Source organism: Carya illinoinensis, chromosome 3 (genome assembly GCF_018687715.1).
Source record: "Carya illinoinensis cultivar Pawnee chromosome 3, C.illinoinensisPawnee_v1, whole genome shotgun sequence".
Lineage (NCBI taxonomy): Eukaryota > Viridiplantae > Streptophyta > Magnoliopsida > Fagales > Juglandaceae > Carya > Carya illinoinensis.
Genome location: NC_056754.1, coordinates 30,854,309 through 30,876,119, shown reverse-complemented (window position 1 = coordinate 30,876,119; position 21,811 = coordinate 30,854,309). Strand labels below are relative to the sequence as shown.

General features: G+C 35.5%; 1 protein-coding gene across 1 annotated transcript; it reads right to left on the bottom strand.

Annotated features, from left to right (window-relative positions):
* Positions 1-13,032: 13,032 nt before the first annotated feature.
* LOC122304094 (protein trichome birefringence-like 42) lies at positions 13,033-14,867 on the bottom strand. The gene is made up of 4 exons (XM_043116137.1): positions 14,328-14,867; positions 14,059-14,230; positions 13,784-13,968; positions 13,033-13,705 (listed from the first exon to the last, which is right to left on the bottom strand). The coding sequence occupies exons 1-4, from the start codon at positions 14,741-14,743 to the stop codon at positions 13,213-13,215; spliced, it is 1,266 nt and encodes a 421-aa protein (XP_042972071.1). The 5' UTR covers positions 14,744-14,867; the 3' UTR covers positions 13,033-13,212.
* Between the last annotated feature and the right edge of the window lie 6,944 nt (positions 14,868-21,811).

Below are 21,811 nucleotides of genomic sequence, written 5' to 3'. Positions count from 1 at the left end.
ATTTTGCTTTGCTCTAGAATCCGTTGATGGGTCCTTGAGGCGAAATCCTATTTGAGACCAAATATTAGAGAAATGATCTAGGTATTTCTTTGGCATAACCAAAAAGCTTTCCCAGCCGTCCTAAATATCATGCCATCATTACATGGTGTGTTTCCATAGTCAACCCCCTTGAGCCTTCATAAGCCTTTATTTATTCTTTGAACTACATAAACCATGCCCGCTCTAAGCCTGAAAAACAATGAATCTACTTTTGATAGTTTGAGAAAATACTTTGGTGGAGAGTTACATTTAAAAGAGAAAATTGGTTTCATGATGAACCGTATTATATTTGCTCTGTTTGATCAAAGAAGAAGAAGAAGAAAGATAGTAAAAGTGAAAAAAAAAAAAACAAAAACAAAAATAGAAACAAAAGAAAAAGAAGTCACTAAGCGGAGTATGTATCACCTCAGATTTTGTTAAAGGAATTGTTGGTATTGCTTCAGTAATTACAGCAACAATAATGCCACAAATATGAGCATATTGCCAAGAAAGAGCTATGATTTGAATCATATGGGTATCTCTTTTAGTGTTCTCTTCACTAAGTATTTTTTCAATTTGCTTTGATTTTCCATATCCAGTTCTTTCTTAACCCTCACCCTGTGGCCTATCATTACAACCTTATTAAAGACCTTTTGATCTCTGATTTTGGTGTTGACTACATTAGTTGAGAGGATTTTTGAAAATTATACTTATGGGATTAAGTTTTAAGAGAATTCTTCTGATTTTGGTTGTTCTACTTTTATCTGAGTTTGCAGGTGGTTTGAGGTTAAATTGACTATATCACACACACACACTCAAGGTCTTAGCTTTAGGTTGAAGTAAACGCCTAACTCTTACTTGACAAATTGTAAAATTTTTGATTGATTTTCTTGCTATCTTTGATGTTAAAAGAGTAAGATACTAGAGATGAAATCTAAATTCATAAAAACTTGGTGATTGATGATACTTCTCTTTGGCGTCGAGTTGATATTGCCTAAACTATCATTTGCTTTTCTTTTTGTTTGAGGACAAACAAAGTTGTAAGTTTGGGGGTATTTGATGACTTGCAAAATTTCGTATTGCAGATTTTACAAGATCGCTCGAGCGGAAGCTTTTGGCCGCTCGAGCAAATTTAGGCAGATTCAAAAGCTCGACTGTCGCTCGACAGTGAGCTCAAGTGGGTTGCTGGAAAACAAAGATCGCTCGAGCGGAGACATTGGCCACTCGAGCGAAATCAGGCAGAGTCGAACGCTCGATGTGCGCTCGAGCAAATCAGGCAGAGTAGAACACTCAATGTGCACTCGACACCCCACTCGAGCGAACATCGTAATTTGACAGATTTAGAGTTTTTCGCCGTCACACCATATAAAAGGAATTTTTCACTCTATGGCCGTGGTTGGTTGACTGGAGAACACTTTTTGGGACAGAAAAACACAGCTAGAAGGATTCAATTCATCTGTTTTGGAGAGGGAATTCCATATATTGCACGTACGTTGGAATCATACACGAGCACAGACGGGAGAAAAGCATTGAATCATTTCCTTGAGTTTTTGAAGACGAGTTGTGGCTGCGAGGAGTATTTTTCAGCATTTATTTTCTTCCAATATTCTCAGAACAATTATGCTGAATTCGTTTATGTTGAATTTTATTTCTAGCATGAGCTAAATTTTATTTATTCTAGGAAAATGATGTAACCTATTTCCGAACTATGCTTGATTGTCTATGTTAATTTAAGGCAATTCTCTCTTTGTTTATCTGATTTATTCTGAGTTTATTGCTTCTAATTAACTAGCCATTGATTAGATGATAATTAATCTTGTGATTTGCTATCGAAAGAGGGAATCATAGGCTAGATCTTGAATATTTCAGCATAGGTAAGTATAGAGATCGGAAGACTTGTATGAACCTATGTAGTAATTAAGTCATTGGTCTTATTGCTTTCTTGCTTTATTAATTTGCATATTCTTGTGTGAATTGATGAACAAGAATAATTTCTAATTGACTATCGAAAGAGGCTGTTGGATGGATTAGAGATTTGCTAATGAACAAAAGGAATTAAATTAAATAAGTTGGATGAGAAAAGCATAGTGAATAATTAGGTGAAATCGATTTCCTAGAAGTTTTCTTTCCCATTAATTTGATCTTCGAACGTCAGTTTTATTTCATTTGCGTATTACTCTTTGAGTTGATCTTAGTTTAATTGGCAACTACAAAAATCTTAGTGATTCCTTTAGATAAAATCGAGATTTGTATAATTTTGATATTTGGCAATAGTAAGGTACCAATCCCTGAGGACGATTCACTTCTTATCACTTTATTATAAAACTACGATACTGTGCACTTACAGTTTTGCACCGATCAAGTTTTTGGCGCTGTTGCCGGGGATTGGTTTATTCTTATTCTTTTTGTCAATATCGATACAAAGAGTTCGAATTTATTCTTTTTGGCACTGATCAAGTTATCACTAAATCTGTCAAATTACGATGTTCGCTCGAGCGGGGTGTTGAGCGCACATCGAGCTTTCGACTCTGCCTGATTTCGCTCGAGCGCACGTCGAGCATTCGACTCTGCCTGATTTTGCTCGAGTGGCCAATGTCTCCGCTCGAGCGATCTTTGTTTTTCAGCAACCCGCTCGAGCTCACTATCGAGCGGTAGTCGAGCGTTTGAATCTGCCTGAATTCGCTCGAGCGGCCAAAAGCCTCCGCTCGAGCGATCTTGTAAAATCTACAATACAAAATATTTGCAAGTCATCAGGCAGCTTGGAGAGGGAGTTAGTGGCCAAGGTGCCTCTTGATTTGAGAGAGCATGTGAGAAGATGTGACACTTGCCAAAGGGTGAAGGGTGAGAGTAGCAAATCCAAGGGGTTGATGCAACCCTTACTAATCCCTACTCACTCTTAGGAGGATGTTACCATGGATTTTGAGGAGAGGTTGACACTTTCAAATGGTTGTGATGGGGTGCTTGTAGCCTATGAAGTGGGGAGTTCACAAAATGGCTTGGTAGATATGGAGCTTAGAGAGAGAGAGATGAAGTCTTGAAGGATCTCAAAAAGAATTTGACACATGCTTAAGACCAAATGAAGAAGCAGTTTGACAAAGGGAAGAGTATGGAGTCCCTTGAGCCAGGTGAGTGGGTATTTCTCAAGTACCTACCAAGAGAGCATAACGTACTATCCAAGGCAACATTGAGCAAGTTGAGGCTAAGTATTTTGGCCCATATAAGTATTGGAGAAGTGCGGACAACTTGCATACAAGCTATATCTATCGGTTGGGGTTCACATTCACCCTATTTTTCATGTCTCATGGCTAAGGAGGAAAGTTGGAGATCCAACTAAGGTGGTGAGTGAGATGCCTGTGGCCGATGAAGAGGAAAGAATGACAATCCAACCTGAGAAGATCATGGAGTATAGCCTTGTGAGGAAGGGTGGCCAAGTAAGAACCGAAGCCTTGGTTCAATGGAAGAGGCTTCCATTCGAGGATGCTACGTGGGCGAGTGTTCGGGTTCTCAACAATCAATTTCCAAATTTGGACCTTGAGGACAAGGTCTGTCTTGAAGGGGGGAGGATTGATGATATTCGAGAAGAGCCATTCACAATGCTACTTGGAGGGTTAGGCATGTCGAGTCTAGAAGGGTTGCATTGGGTAGCATGTATGGCTCGGGTGGTGAGGCGTTGGGCATCCAAGGCAAATGCAACTAGAGGAGTTTCAAGTGTGGCCAATTTCTTGATTTTAGGGGTTGGATGACAGGATGACAAGAAAGTTGCAAGAGAAGATGACAAGATCCTAAAATAGGGGTGGAGGCGACAATCATGGTGGTGGCTGGCCATCATCCTTATATTTAGGGATTTATTTCATTTTAATATGTTTTATTATTTCCTATTTTAATTTCTAATTTATTTCCTAGTTAATTTTCTTTATTTTAGGCATTTGGTGTTGTTTCTCTAAAGATAGGATTCCTAAAACTAAGGAGTGGATCAAGAGTGAGATCTAGATCTAGATATGAGTTAAGGGAAGACAGGGGAAGGCAAGGTGGCACCAACCCTAGGGGGATCCTCTATTTATGATTTGCTTTGCATTGTTATTTCATCAATTATGTTATGTTATTCAATGAATGAGAATTTTCTCTTCAATTCTTTTGAGAGTTAAGTGCTAACCCGAGTTAGTTTTAATTTTCACCAACCAACCAACTTGGATCTTTTTGTTGCCTTGAGGTAACCCTAGATCTAATCACCCAACACGCCAATTACAAGTGAGTGAGAGTGAGGCTTCCATCACGTAGGCACGATTCTCAGTGTCGCCTCCACCAAAGCTGCTTGGGTTGGTTCTTCTCGGCAACCAAATAGAAACTGGTGAAGAGAAGTGGGGAAGGGGGGAATGATGGCACACTGGAAATGCAAAGAGAAGTGGAAGTGAGAAGTGGCTGGCTAGGGTTTCATCCGAAAGCATATAAAACATGGGCTATTTTAAGGGCGGGTTGTTAGCTGGTTGTACGGGCCGAACCTAATTATCAGTTCAACCGGTTTTCAGGTATGGGTCAGGTCGGATTTTGCGGACGGATCGGGTCAAATGGGTTTTTTGCATAGGCCTACATTAAACTATCACAACTATCAAAGTCATATGAACAAAAATGGTGGAGATAAACAAGTGAGTCCATCGACTCAATAAGCAGTATACCCATACTAGTGTGTAAATATGAGATAGTTACAGAATATATAAGAAAAAAATCTAAGAAAAAAATCAGAGCAATATTTTAGAAATATTTATTTACAATAATAATATAGACAAAAGACCTTTGGCACAAGCATCTATGAAATAAGATCATAACAGAATAAAGATCATCTTTAAGTCCTATGGCAAGGTTGTACAAATTCTGGCGGTCAACCAAGTAGAAAGAGAAGTAAAATCTCCTCCTTCTAAACTCGACTTGTTGAGTGTACACACAAGAAAAACCTATGTAGAAAAACCACTCGGTCTCCAAAGTGTATTTAGAAACAGAGATGTTGGTACCAACATAATAATAGAGGCCAACAGTTTTGCAACCAAGGTGAGGTTAGAACAAAAGTAGAAACAAAATGTCATGTTGGAGGGTTTCAGATGTAATATCATACTGGAACAAAGTGTACTAAGAAGATAAATATCATATGATCATATAAAAATTTTAGACTTCATATTCTCTCTTTATACATTTTAGAATGGAATAACAAAAATTCTCTTGTATACACCAGTCATGATAGAAATATTCCATTTTCTTATTCATATACAAAGAATAGTTCAGAAAATGTCCGAGGTTCTTTTCATAACAAAAATATGCAAGTTCTTTTGCAAAATTTAATTGAGTTCTTTTGCAAAATTAACCTCAATTAAATTTTGGCAAAGACTGGTATAGGAGCATTGCTTACCAAGACTTTTTAATATCTCTAAGTTTCCTCAAAATAGTATTAAGCAAGTATCGATCATCACTTAAAATAGATCATTCCTAAATTTCCACCAAGTCTCTAGTGAGCTGGAATACATTAAATGCACTTAAAGGGCAATTCACCTATGACCCTAATTTAATAAAAACCATTTATCCAATTCTATTTCCTGAGAATTCCTTCAATTAACCCAAAGATAATGTATTAACCATTGTACAAACCAAAACTTCTCATTTCCAATATACTTAGGTTAATATAACTGTGCAAAAAAACCAACTTTATATTACATGTAAGAAAAACTTTACCCCTTCGTAACATCAAATTAACCACAACACCATTCCTAAAATACTCCATTCCAACATGAATCCATCTCTAGAGTATAATTAAGTATCAACCTGAGACATTCACAAGTAAAAAACACCATTCCTTTAACCAATTAGAATTCATTCTATAATACAAACTTTAGCCACAAAGTTTTTACTACTAGAGACATGCACACCCAAATTCAACATTTTCATATTTAGCACAACCATTTTGACAACCCAACAAATTCATTTTCCCTCTTTTCCAAGATACACTTAAAACTGACATCCAATACCTCAACTTACCACCAATCAACCAACAACATTAACAAAACCAACCGCACATTCAACTCCACTACACCCACCAAGAAAAGTTTAGTTAATTAACAGAACTTCGAACTAGACATTGTCGAAATGACACTAATTGGCACAACTTAAGTGGGTGTTCCTTTCGGACTAAATTTCGTCCATTTTGGCTTGTTCCGATCCCTTTCTACTAGATTCCGATATTCCAATCGGAATCTACATTTCAATTCCAAATCGTAAATGGTAATTCAGAAATGAGACTTTGAGAGTGTGTCCTGTTCGATTGTCACTATTTTAGATGATTAATGATATTTGAATTTTGCGTGCCTTTTCAGACTCTCTTGTCATCTACCTTTTCACGTGGAATTATTTTAGCCTATCAAGTTTTAAACGACTTTTTAAATTTATTTTTTTCTTTTCCTAAATATTTTACTATTTACAAATAACATTTTTTTTTTCATCTTAACGATTGTGAAATGTGACACCTTAGTCTAAGGCTAGGACTTGGAGGTTTTGCTAAGTCTTTATTGGGCCAAAGTAAATAGGGAATTATTTGGACTTTGTGCCCTTAGCATTAGAGCTGTATGAGAAAATAGGCTTAGTTATCTTACTTTGGGTAGTGATTAGGGTAACCTTACTTTGGGTAGTGATTAAGCATCTAAGGCCCAAGAGAGTCTAGGCCCTCCTAATTTTGGGTCAAATAAGAGAGGAAAGGGGCTCATAATTGATGAGGCCCATTAGGGTTTTGGTTGGCTTAGTGTAAGTGGCACATGGTAACCATGCAAGAGTGATCTTTGGATTTTCAATAGAGGAATAATGAAAAGAGAGAAGGAAGAGCCATTTCCGGCAAAGACAAAGGGATGCAATTTTCCGGCAAACACAAGGTTACCTGCCCCCGTTTATAACAATTGAAGATGCAATACACCTAGCATGCATATAGTAATATGCAATATTTGCAGTGGATAATTTTTTTTTCTTTAAGCAATACTATGCACCAAATGACATACATCCCAAAACATTGAAACATAATTTATAAACCAAACAAGATAGACGTTCAAGATTACATCATTTGTCCAAAATATCTGTAATCATAAGAGTATGAGAGACAGAGCTCTTTAAGTACAAGTATAAACTAAAGCATCTACTAAGCTAATCTATCAAGTAGCTCGTGCAACTTAATCAAGAATGCCATAATACTATTGATAAATTGGAGCGTGGACACTACGAGCACTGTCTCGTGCCTTTTTTGCCTAATCGACTCTCTAGTCGGTTAACCTTTGATTCGTCTCCTGGTCCCGACACAGTCTATCATTCTGGTGGAAATGGTAGTGGAGACTACCATAGTGAGAGTTGATTACAAATCTCAACAAGTTAACAAAGAATTTAAACTAACACTTTAAAAATACATGCATGACAATAAAAATATGAATGCATAACGTGATCATAAATAAGCTTGGCATGACTTAATAGTAAATAATATGACATGTGTTGACATGACTTGAACTGACATGAATTGAACTTGAACATAGACTGAATGTGAAACTGAACTTGAGCTTGAAATAACATGAACATGAATGTGAAATATATAAACTTCAAATCTTGTTCAATAATTAAGGGTGATTAATACATGTGAACATGTGGGTGCTACACAATTTCCCTAGAGACAAGTGTCCTTACTGATACCGCATTACATTACAGGTATCTACACTAACTGTGAATGCGTTAACATACGTATCAATTGACAAGTATTTGCACCAACATGAGTACTTATAACATGAAATTGAACATGTGAGAGGTACCATCGGCGTTAGTGCCTAACTTTGCTATGGTGACCAGTTAATGAGGCCCCATTCGAAGCCTGTTAACAATACTTTGTCAACTTAGAAAATTTCACACTAATTTAGACACTCCAACATGAACAAAGGAGTTTGACTAGGATATTACCTCATCCTAGTACTTAGCATCATGATAAAATGTAAACAAACTTGACTTGAAATGGAAACACTGTTTTCAAGACACATTCTGTACTCGAGACATGATGTGATATGAAACAAAAGGATAGATGACTTGACCTAACGTAACGTGACATGTACATGAGATGAATAATATGGCATAACATGAAATAGACAAACATTTCATGACATGGCATAATGTGTAATAGATAAACATTTCATAACATAATGAATTGTGCAACAGATAAACATTTCGTGACATGATAAAATGTGTAATAGAAAAATATTTCATGACATGATAAATGTATAACGGATTAACATTTTGTGACATGATAAAATATGTAACAGATAAACATTCCATGACATGTCATAGCATATCATATATAAAAACATCAAAACATGAACAACTTTTATCTTACCAATACACATACCCAATATTCAGATAGTAAGTGAGAAGTTAACTTATAGCGATAGTAGCTTAATAAATTAAATGCGCAAATAAATGGAAAAATTGTAAGGAGAAATTTCTAAATTTTAGAAACTTCTTACTAGCAATTTAGAAATATAAAAATACCGACTTAGAGTAAAACAATCATTATACCTTTTTATATGTGAGCAAATGACCATTTTTCCCTTAACTTAATAATTTCACATCCTAATTCCAAAACTCATTAAATTTATATTTCTCATGTAAAATTTGTCCAAAATCCAAATATTTAATTAAAAAATTTGAAACATATCACAACTAGGTCAAACATGCGTAGGCCAAATCTCTCGATTTTTATTGCAATTATATCAAACTTCATTTCTCATGCTTAAACCGAAATATTCAACATACAAAAATATCATATCCTCTATTCAAATAACATACTAAAACAACCAATAAAACTCACACCACAAAACCACAAATTTCTTCAATATAAAACTTCAAGTTGTTAACCTTAAGCACAACCCTTGATGTTCAAGGTTTTATCTCTTTTCAAACAACTCTAAGAACTCCAAAAGTTGAGTATTATACTCTCAATACATTCATAACATATTCCTAAGAACTACCATGCCTTTAATCATCAAGCCAAAGCCACAAAAAGTCACAAAATCCAACTTAAAACATTTGGCTTTCACACTTTTAACTTACAACTATGTGGTTTGGTTTTGATCGAACCATTAGATATGAAATATTTCATGAAATAAATCACAAATGAACAACATCATATGGTTAATAATCAAGTATTTGAATAGATCTAAGCACCAAAGCTAAGATCACATGGTAAAAATTGCATCAAAATATAGATATACCCAATAACCTCAAATACAAAACAAAACTGTTTTTACACCTCGAGTTTCCAACTTTCTAAAATCATGCAAAACTCTTGGCAAAAACTCTTAACATGCAACAAATCCAAAATCCAATTTGCATGTTAACATGTTAACTCTACAACATAAAATTATTGGACAAGATCTTGCCAAAAAATTCATCAAATAAATCAAAATTAAACATAATATCTAGATTGTTGCCCAGTAAGACCTTTGCATGCTTAAACAAACTTTTCACCAACTAAACCTCCATGAACAATTACAAAAAGTGCACAAATGCAAAATAGAATAAAAGAGAAACAACTCACACAAAGGTAGTTTTATGAGAAGCTACTTGCAAAGGTTTTGAAAAAATCAAGCAAGAATGGCCATAAAGTGTTTGAAGTCACCTCTACAGTTCTCTCCAATAAAGCAAAGTAAAAGTGACAAATGCATGAAGAACAAGCCATAGATGACATATGAAAGGCTGGAGGGATAAGAGGGGATGTGACGATGACCATTTGATGGTGGTTTTGTTAGCCAAAACCATGTGCAACAACACATTGTTTTCTACCAAGGATGCTTCCTTGTGAAGGGTGGTGTTGAGGTGGCTGATTGACCTTCCACCAGTCACTATTTGTGCTAATAAGGGTAGTGGAAGTACACCTAGGCTAGTGGGAGAAACTTCTTCAAGAAGTCTTGCTTGGGTGGATCCTTTTGGTGGGCCTTAATGGGCCTAAACCTATTGGGTGTCATTTAGGGTTTCAATAGGGTTTAGTTTGGGATTTTGGTTTCTAACAAACTCAAATATAAATTTTCTTGGCCCAATAAAACTATCAAGGTATAAAAGAATAAATAAGGGGTGTAATGACATGAGTTTGAGGTATTAATAGCATGTGAAAATGGTTTAATTAAGTGATTAAATACTAAAATAAAACCCCCCAACATTTCCATTTGGGGTTTTGGGAAACCTTTTAAGGTTTCTCCTTTCGCCCAAGTTTTGAGATTCAATTGGATCACAAATATTTAAGGTTTTTCTATGGTTGAAACTATTTTTTGTTTGGCACAAAAATGAATGGTTGGATAGAATGGTGTTTAGCTTAGGTGGCATGATCATAATACTTGATTTTCCATTTTTTCCTTTATGTTTCCATCTCATGGTTCCTCTTGGTGCCAAGTGGCCTACACAATTCACTAACTGTGACTAAGAGCTTGCCATGTGTTCAAATAAAATTCCTCCAGATTGATTTAGACAATCCACACTATGATTTGAAAACGATTAGATAGTGTTATCACAGATGTTACTATTTGTTCCGAAAATGGCAAAAATAACATTGTAGCATAAAATCCTAATTAATCATACAAACCTAATAGTACAATTCAATTTGAAATATTTGACTCCTAGCTACCTCGACTAAATCAAAAGGCGTTTTTGAGCAACTCTGCTCTGAAACATATTATTGCATCGAAAAGTCCTAAATATTCATCTAAGACTAATGGCCCAAACTGTTTATCAATCTCATACTCCTAAATACCTCAAATAAATAAAACCGCATTTCTATCACTAAAGTGGGTAAGAATTTGACTAAGCTAACAGACTAAAACTTACATGATGCCCTAATTCATGAGACCTTTCTAGGATTTTTATGACATTCCTAAAGCATAGATAAACTCATCAACTAAATTTCTAGCGAGCTCTTACAGCAACTCCATGAGACAAGAACATTGTGGTAAACCCACGAGACAAGAAAACATTTTCATGTTGATTCAAAATGAGTCACATTATCTTTCAAGTCTGTTCATGTCATGTTGATGTCAAGTTCAGTTCATGTCAGTTTCAACTCATGTTAGAAGTTCATGTTAAGTTAAGTTCAGTCGAGTCATGTATTTTCAGTCAAGCACATGTCATGTTATTGCTAAGTCTTGTCATGCATATTATGTTCATATTAGAACGCATTCGTGCCATTTTACTCTCATGGATTCAAACAAATACTGTTAGTAATTTGATAGTTCACTTGTTGACTTATTTGCTAGTCCCAACCACCATTTCTCCCGAATAGTTGTCTTAGGATCTAGAGAACCCATGCATGGGAGATTGGACGAGATTTAGAATGTGGAGCACATACAAGGAGTTGATGGAGTTTATTCCTTGGATGTCCATTTCGATATCATAGTCAACCGCGATTTAGTATAGTATATTTTATTTCCAAACTATATTTATGAAGCACTGTCTCTCGTACTTTTTTTTGTTATAGACCTATTGGACGAGTACTATAACCTTTGGAATATCAATTATCATGGGAATATTATGAAGTGTGTTTATGATTTGGGATAGATTACCTCTGGTAGATTACTTATGGTACATAGTATTGATCAAAGAAAAAAGTTATTCGCTGTGAATAGTGCATACTAATATATGCATGCCATGTGCACTACATTTTTAACTATCAAGAAGTGGGATATGTAACCTTGTGTTACATGCCTTGACGCTTCAGGCTCATCAAATCTCAAGTGAAATCTTGGGGCGTCACATGAGCTACTTTTTAAATACCCATGTCTACTACCTCATACAAAGGAAAACCACTCACTAGGTAATAATTAATAATCTAAGATAACTAGATTGTCATGAGCATTAACTCTCTTAGGAAGACATCTTTCTAGGATTGTTATCAGTGTTTAAAGAACCCATTTTTTCAATAGATCATTAATAACGACTAGGTATATTAGGTATCTTTGAATAGATGACTGGTTTCGGCCTCATGAAAAGAGTATCAACATCATTCATGTGCATTTTGTACCAAAATAGTACCAGAAACAATTATGCACTCAGAGTACTTTGTACCTTAAACATCACAAATGCTAACCATCTAATTCTCCTATGAAAATCAATTACTCAACTTGTAACAACCCAATAGAAGGTTCAAATTGTATTGCCTATACTCCAAAAAGACTAACCAATGATACAATTGGAACCCCATCGAAACATTATAAAGAGTAAGAACTGTTCATTTCCAAGCAATGTAGAATCTCATACATCCTACCATTATTACTTATCAAAATGGGATATCACAATCTCACCTCCTTCTATTCCAATGTCTTCGTTGGGCCAGTCTGTCATAGGTGGCACGACTCAAGTCCCACATTTCTTGTAGGAATAGGCTCTATCACCTATGACGGATAACCCAACGAGGATGTAATGCCCTGATGAAAAGCTCAAGTTTCTACGTACCTAGGATCAGTTAGTTGATATCATTCTAAATCCACTTGATATGGTTTCCTCACTTCAGACAAAGCCGAATGATGTGGACCAAAACCGAATCTTCAATGGAAGACCAGGATAAATATATCAAGCTTACAGTTGTTATAATTATCCTTTTAGTTCATTATCACACATTCACTTACATTGCTTATCATCTTTGTAGAGTACTACTCAAACAGTACAAGTACTAAAGTCTAAGTACGTACCCTTCCCCATGTTCTGACGTTGAAATATTATTTTGCAAAATATAAGTCAAAATTATTATTATTTTTTTTTTTTACCAATAAACCCTACATACTTTCCATTTCACTCTGAGTTATAAAAATGTTCATTTACACCTGAACTATCGATATATATTTTATTTTATCTTGAACTACAAATATATTTTACTGTATGTTTTCATTCAAATTTGAACATTAAGATTTTACAACATAGCAAATTTTTCGTTCATTTGAACTCTTAGCTAGGTCTCAAACGAGAATAACAATTATTAGAATAATATCTATAACTTAAGGTGTTAACATTTAAAACTTTCTATAGTTTAGGGTAGAAAATAAAACTAGTTAGTGGGTGAGAAGTCCTTGCAAAGCAGTAAAGTCGGGCAGCATTTCTGATCTGCACACTGTTCATCTCTATGAATTGAACATAAAAAAAATCGTATCTTAAAAACTAAGAGGTGTCACTAGAGTTGTCCATGACCATAGATGCAAATAGTAGCCTGTTCCATGTATCCGGCACTCCGGGCAAACACCAGTGGCTGCAATCACCACGAAACTTTCGTTGACTCTGTTTCATTGCCTTTGGCAGCGTCTTTTGCCTTATTGTGAATCCTGTTGTATGCCCATCTTTTCGATATTGTGATAGTTTTGTGATGTTCAAGTACCTCACTGGTGTCCTCATGCGTCTAATTGTTCTCTCAACAACCTCTACAATCGGATTGGGAGATTTTGCTACATAAGACTCATCCATGATGGGTTGGGTTTGATTGTAGCACCTCTGCTTCCCATAATGTACTGGTGAAAAGCTTCGAAAAAAGACCTTTGTCTTGGTCTTGTCTACGTTGCGATCAATCCAACGAGCCCAGGTCTTCATTGCCATCCCAAATGCTGATTGGACCTCCATCTCCTCCACCACCTTTCCTTTATATTGAAACAAGTCCCACCTGCGTACGTCCCTCATGTTAGATACAAGTTTCCTTCAATTCCCTACATCGATATAAGATTCCGATTAGCAATCTTACCTTTTTAACCTACCACCATGCACCCACCAATGACCAGTGTTAAATACCATAATATCAGCGCCACGACATTTCTTTTCCCAGTCAGAAAGCTTGTCTAACCTTAGAATTCGGCCACCATTTTCTTTGTTTCCTTCCAATTGTACTAGAAAGGAGCTTCGATAGAATTCAACAGAACAATTATACTCCTGTTGTGTTAGAAAAATATTAATCTTGTTAAGAGCTTTCCCTCCTGCATGTTATAGTGGTGCGGCACAAAACTCATCATGCTCTCTTACCTCCGCTCGGAAAATATTGTCATGTATGTTCATGTCAGTGTGAGTTCGTGAGGAAGAAATAGTAGAGTGAAGAAGGCAAACAAGCGACTCCCACTGGTTTCCATTGATTGAGTCCCCAACTATAACTACTCTCTTCCCTTTAAGTCTCTCTAACATGTTTGTACCATTAAAGCTGGGAGACCAAAATTTGTCAAAAATGGACTTAATATATATATATATATATGTATGTATATAATATAATATAAGCTGGTAACCTTTTAACTGCTTACCTCGGAATCCGACACCCCTTGGCTTCCCAGCTCCATTTTTCGTATTCAGAATCTGGCCTCCCATTCCTTTGGCAACTAACTTGTTCACTAAGAAATGGACACTGTGATCCATGATATAAAGGACTTGATGTTGGATCATATACCCATTTTCCGTCGAAGATATTGCAGCTTTCTTCTTTCTCGTTTACGTTTTTTCTTTGTTCTGTTGCGTTCGATAGTTGCAAGAATTGCATGCCAGATGATGAAGGTTGGTTCGAGTCATTGGACCATGTCATAGTTATGGTAATGTTTCTGGAAGCCGAAAGGTTTATCCCGTCTTCGTCAGGTTTCAGACAGGAAAGCAGGATGATGGAGCCTACGAAGCATGCAAATATACAGAACCTCCATTTTTCATTTATGGTGGAAGTTACCCCCATTACTGTACGTAAGTTCTGTTTCAGTTAAGCTGAAGAGAGGATTATGCTTTGTGCAGCCACTCCTTTGTGGCCCCAAAGCTCATTATCATTATCTCCCCAAGTAGACCCTCTTGAGGCCTCTACCACACCCATCCCTTATCTAATTGCCCATATGATATTGAGGTTATATCTACCTTGATTGCTGTATCTGGGTTGTCCTTGTCCACAAACTTTGAAATACAACCTTCTTTAAATATTTGCGGTATATATTAGTCTAGGGGTTGTTTGGGAACTTAGAGAATATGTGAAATATCTCATCTCAAAATTTCTCTTAATGTCCTTTCCAAATATCACTCAAACACAAAATATTTAATTTCAAATTTTCAACTTTTTTATCTAATCGTTACAATTTTTCCAAATTTCTAAACAAATTAAACACAAAAAATAATATAACTTTTTCAAATTTCAAAACAAAAATAATATTCCAACAAATTTTAACTATATAATATTTTTAATCAAATTTTTTTTCTCATTTTTCAAAACTCAATAAAATATCTTAACTTAAACAATTTAACTACTATTTACAAACCGTTTCACTACCATCTACATAATTCTCATATCATCCTATTATCCAAACATGCCCTTAATGTTTGTACCATTTTCTTCCATGGAGATTTCACTACAACAGAAATGTTCTTTTGCGTCCCATTAAATTGATGCTAAAATCCCATAAAATGACGGCAAAATTTTTGTTTTGTCCAAATCCAATCGACACAACGTGGATACTATTAAAGCGTCTCAAAAGGTTTATGGTGTCGAAACTTGTGAATGACACAAATGTCTAGCATATTTGTGGTGAATTCTATCGCCGCCATTATATAAAAAATTCGACATAAAAGAGTAAGCCGATGGTGAATAAAAATACATTTGCGATATTATTTTTGTGACAAAAATATAAAATATCAACGTAAAAAAATATTATTCGTGAGCTGCTTTTATGGTTGCAAATATATATTGTCGCAATTACTAATATTTGCATCAATAAATATCTTCACAAATGTACGTGCTATTGGTGTTACGCAAACGGCCAACCATGTGGTCTAGAAATATATTTGCAACTCACTATTTATGCCTTAATGGCTCAATTATAAAAAATTTTGCAGGAAAATAGTTTTTCTCACAAAAATTATTGTCACAAATAATTATAATGCCGCAAATAATTATTTTTTGTGGCACATCTTACTTTGTTGCAAATGCCAGTGAATGGTAGAAAAATGTCAGTTATATTTGCAGTTAAGTAGTAGTGCCGTAAATATAAACATTTCGTTGGCAACAGAGCTATTGCGACTCTAAAACTATGGACAAAAATGGTTAATTTCTAGACTCAAATAATGTTTTTTAGTGACACTGATTACCTTGTTGCAAATATGAATGAATTGCAATTGGCCGAATGATATTGCATACATATATTTTGTTAGTGTCACAGTTTTTATGTCGTTTTTGCTTGAATTGCATCACAAATGGTATGTAGTGGATTGGAAAAAATCAAGGATTAAGTAAAACTTTGTTGTGGCAATTAATGGTTTATAGCAAAATTGCTAGAAATCATTAATACATAACTTGCCCAATTGATATATCCTAAAATTGAAGATCACGATGACTTATATTCTAATGTTAGACAATTAATGGTGGCTCAGTTGATCAACCATGCATAGGTTATATTTTTTTCTTCTTCCTATAGTTTTTTGGAATGGGAATGCTATCCCTGTAGCCACTTACCAATATATATTCCTGTAGACACACGTAAATATCCAAGTTTAATTATATATTTGAAGACCAAGCATATATGCATACATTGCATCAATATACCCATAGTACTAGACATTATACCACAAACCACATTCCATAAAGCCATGTCAAAATATACAAGATATCATCATGTTCAACTGTTCTTCAGTCAACCATGGTGAAAGCTATATATATACATATATGGGAGACATTATACAATCATGAAGAGCACATAACACATATATATTGTTGAATTTAGTTTTCATAGTTAGGTTGTTCATAGAAAATGAAGATTTTTTTTTTTTTTTAAGAAGAGCAGGAAGTCACATATTCACTAGTGACTCCCTCCGAAATTTATTAATAATAATCTCACTTATGGCAGAGGAATACTATGATAACAAAAATGGCCCATGAGAAAACCCATCAAGACCGCAACCAAGAAACCAATCTATGGCATTCTTATGTAATGACAAAGGAAACAAAACAACAAATACCAAAGAAATTAACATCTTAGAGATGGAAGGCCTGAGAAATCCAAATGGAGCAAACCTTGAAGAATTTGTGGCAAAGCACAATTATTAGAATAACCCAAATCAGTGCCTGTGGCCCCTTCCTTGGCTAACCAATCTGCCACCATATTACCCTCACAAAACACATGTTGAAAACGACAATGAAGAGTGCGAGCCAACCCAACAAGTTCCTTCAAAAAATCCTCTAGATACCTCACACCACAACGCGATCTCATCCAACAAGAAATAACCACTATCGAATCCATTTCACTTATCACATTAAAAATATGTAGAGATTTGTAAATTCTCAAACCTTGAGGGAGTGCCAAAAGTTCTGCTTTGTTGTTGGAACCAAACCAATAGAAGAGGAATAAGCCTTGACAAGACAATTGGAATCATTCTGAATAACCCCACCAATGCCACAAGTGCCTGGGTTTTTGAGACTAGTACCATCTGTGTTCAATTTATACCATCTTGATTATGGTTTAATCCACTTAACCAATTTGCAACAAGGAGCTTTTGGCACAATCGGTTTAATCTGCAAGGCCTCAAATATCTTGCCATCCCAATGAGACAAATGCATGAGATTCTTAGCCACATGACAAAGGGAACCAAGCCACATACAAATAGAATGAACAACAGCTTCATGAGTTTCCAGAATACCTTCCATTATAGCAAGGCATCTTCTCCTCCGTAGATGATTGAGCTAAAATATTGCATATCTTATACATTTAGAACCAATATATTTTATTTATTTTATTACATTATTATTGATTTTATATGGAAAAAAATGTTAAGATGAATAAATTCGAGTTGTGATTTAAATTGGTTAATAGCATGATTTATGCTTAATTTTAGAAATTGTGATTTAATTGGGCAATTTTTCTTTATATGCACAATACATTTTTTATATATTTTATTCTTCTTATTTCATTTCATTTTATTTTATTTATCTTTATATGTAGTGATCAAAAGAAATGGAAGTTTGGAGTTATTAAAAGTTACACGCTGGGACCTAGAAGGAATTCTTTTTCGTATTGGGCATTTCACGCCACATAGGATATATATTGGTATTGGGACTTCAACTGAGAGACGAAACCAAAAAAAGAAGAATTCATTTAATTTTGGGCTTGACCGCACCGATTGAATGGGAAAGAAGGGCTTTTCATTTAGCTTTTGCACGCCGCAAGGAAAGGATACATATGGCTTTTGACATTGGGACTGCGACCTGGAGGGACGACAACACATTTTATGCATTAATTCATTTCAGCGCCGCACACAATTTCCTTTTGGGGGTATTTCAGCACCACACAGACATTTTTCTCTGGGCATTAATTCAGTGCTGCACGAGTCAAGCTTATGGGGGATTATTCATTCTTCTCTTTTCACATAGGAACTACAATGCCGTTGAAGAGCTCCTTGAGTGGTCCAATTGCTACTATAGTCTAGCTTCCTTCACCGCTTTCAATCTCCATCTCCATTCATTTGCTTGCTCTTTTTATTTTCTACTTTCTATTTAATTTCAATTTGAAGTTTATGGTGTATTCTTGATATTTGGCTTAAAAGTTTAGGCATTTTATTTGTTGTTTATTTTATTTTATGTTAGTTATTTTTCTTGTTTCTTTAAACTTTCATTAAATTTGTATTACAATTGCATTTTAGATTGATTAAAGGTTGATTAGGACTTAAATAATTTCAATTTTATTATTTAATTTTCAAGTTAATTAATGATGATTGTTTAGCTTAGTTGATTATTTAATTGTTAGTTTCAATTTGTTAGTCTTTTACATTCCATTTCAACACTCAAAACATCCAAAAATATGAATCTAGTCCATAACTAGTGTCTTTTTTATTTCCGTTGCACTCTTCCATTCATTGTACATACCACCACTTTTGTTTGTGAAACTTTCACCATTTTATACGAGTTTGGATTTAAACAACTTTCCTTTAAGAGAAAAATTAGGAATCTTATTCCTAATTATTACACAACATCCTCCTGCACTTAGGATAGTCTTTGTACTACTCATTTTTTAGTGAATCAAACTTTTGGCACCTTTGCTTGGGACAGTTGTCCAACTTAAATTTAAACTCTTTATTTTTTTATTTCTTTCACTATCTCATCTCTAATTACAGATTTTACTTGCCATCTACTACTCAGTCGCTTGAATTTTATTTATGCTATTTAGACTAATGTTTCATGTCATGGGTGAGAGACAGTTCAAATAGGTTGTTTAGAGTTATATCGAGAATTGAAAGTAGTATAGACAACTCGAAGATAGAAAGCTCTGTCACTTTTATGAGCGAGGATATTGAAATTGAACAAACCATGGCTGCACCTGTACCATGCACTTTTAAGGAATATTTGCAATCCACTCACTTTTAAGGAATATTTGCAATCCACTCGTACCACTACACCTTCATGCATTGTTTTACCCAATGATGCACCTAATTTTCTATTAAGCATGGCATGATGTCACTGATACCACAGTTCCATGGGATGGATTCTGAGATTCCTTACCAGCACCTAACAGAGTTTGAGTTGGCTTGCACTGCTTTTATTACTAGGGCCATTACTGATGAATTTTTAGACTTCGTTTCTTTCCTTTCTCTTTAAAGGATAAAGTGAAGATTTGATTTAATTTTTTGAGACCTAATTCTATATCTAGTTGGTCTGATATGCAGCATGAATTCTTACAAGAAGTTTTTCCTTTTCAGGGAACTCAGTTTGTGTAAGAGCAAATAAGCCAATTCAATCATAAACCTGATGAGACTTTTCAGGCCAGTTGGAAAAAATTTAAAGATTTGGTAAACATCTGTCCATATAATGGTTTCGAATCTTGAAGGTTGGTGAGCTATTTTTACACTGGTCTCACTTCAGAATGCAATCAGTTTATTCAGACGATGTGCAATGGGGAATTCTTTAGCAATGAACCTGACGAAGCACTATAATTTTTTGACTATCTCACTGAGAGCGCACAACAGTGAAACACTCAGACTGATCGAGTGTCGTTAACAACACAACCACTAAAGGCTATTTTTGAAGGGGTTAGATATGAGTTTAAGGAGGACACTGATGTTCAAGCCTAAATAGCTGCATTAACTAGAAGACTGGAAGTCATGGAAATGGAAAAAGTGAAGGCTGTGAAAGTAGTAGAAGCATGCTTTATATGTGCTCATTTGATCTATAAGACCCAAGATTGCCCGATTATACCAGTATTTCAAGAAAGCAGGTCTGAGGAGATGCAATCAGCTAACTGGATTAACAGAACACTGAATCAGCCTTTTTTCAACACATATAATTCGAGGTGGAGGAATCACCCAAATTTCTTATGAAGAAATGATCAACCTGGCCGGTCTCCAACATCTTCGCAGCAGCCATTTCATCAGGGTGCTCCTCAGCACCAATATCAGCCATATCAGAGTTCTCAGAGATATCCTTTGTAGTGCCTCCTGGATTTCAGCCTCATGTAGCTGCACAATGTTCTTAGCCTCAATCATCTGCAAAGAAGTCTCTAGATGACAGTACGACACATATGGCTAATACACTTCAGCAATTCATGTAGATTCAGGCCATCACAAACAATTAGAATACTCAGGCCATAAATGAGTTGCATGACACCATTAATAAGATGAGCACCACCTTGAGCACTCTAGAGAAAGGGAAATTTCCAGCACAACCTTAGCATAATCCTCAAGTATACAGGCAACAACAACAGCACGTGCATGTCTTAAAGGACGTTAATGAGACAGCAAAGGCTGTTCTTACTTTAAGAAGTGGAAAGGAAGTTTCCCAACTTGAGATGACCAAGGAAAACTAGGTAGTTGGTTCTAAACATTAAAATGTAACAGAGACTGATGAAGCTAAGAAAGAACCAGAGGAAGTGAGGTTAGAGTTAAAGAAGCCTGTGAGTGGAGAGGCTAAAACTAGTAAGGGATACCAACTTGTGGTTCCCTATCCTTGGAAATTGGTAGCTGGCCAAAAGAACAAATACCACACTGAGATTTAGGAGATTTTCAAGCAAGGAAAAATTGGTATTCCACTCTTGGATGCCATACAACAAATCCCTTCCTATGTAAAATATTCGAAGGACTTGTGCACAGTGAAGAGGAAGCTGAATGTGAAGAATAAAGCCTTCCTAACAGAGTAAGTTAGTGCATTGATATTGAGAGAGACTCCTCAGAAGTTTGGAGTTCCTATCTCTTCCCACATTTCCATTATGATTGGTGAGTTACGCATTGGGAGAGCTCTACTTGATTTGGAGAGTAGTATGAACTTACTACCATTTTCAGTGTATGAGCAGTTGGGATTGGGTGAGCTAAAAAAGACCTTTATCATACTATAGTTGGCTGATAGATCAGTTAAAATGCCGAGGGGTATAGTTGAAGATGTGTTGGTCTAGGTGGATAAATTTTATTACCTAGTGGATTTTGTAGTTCTTGACATGCAGTAGCTAGTCTCTACTATTCACTATGCACCTGTCATACTTGGACGCCCATTCCTTGCTACTTCCAATGCACTTATCAATTTTCGAAGTGGAGTACTGAAGCTCACTTTTGGGAATATGAGATTGCAGATGAATGTATTCAATGCTTGCAAGATACCTAGTGGATGCGATGATTCCGATGTGCATGCTGTTGATATGGTATATGATTTTGATGTTTCGGAGTTGTTATCAGTATTTGATTTTGAAAGTGCATATGAGGATGACTTTTCTGAGCAGTCTGAGGTTCTTGTTGAGACAATTCCTATGTCATTAGAGTTGATAGAATCAGATGGGCAGTTGACAGAGAT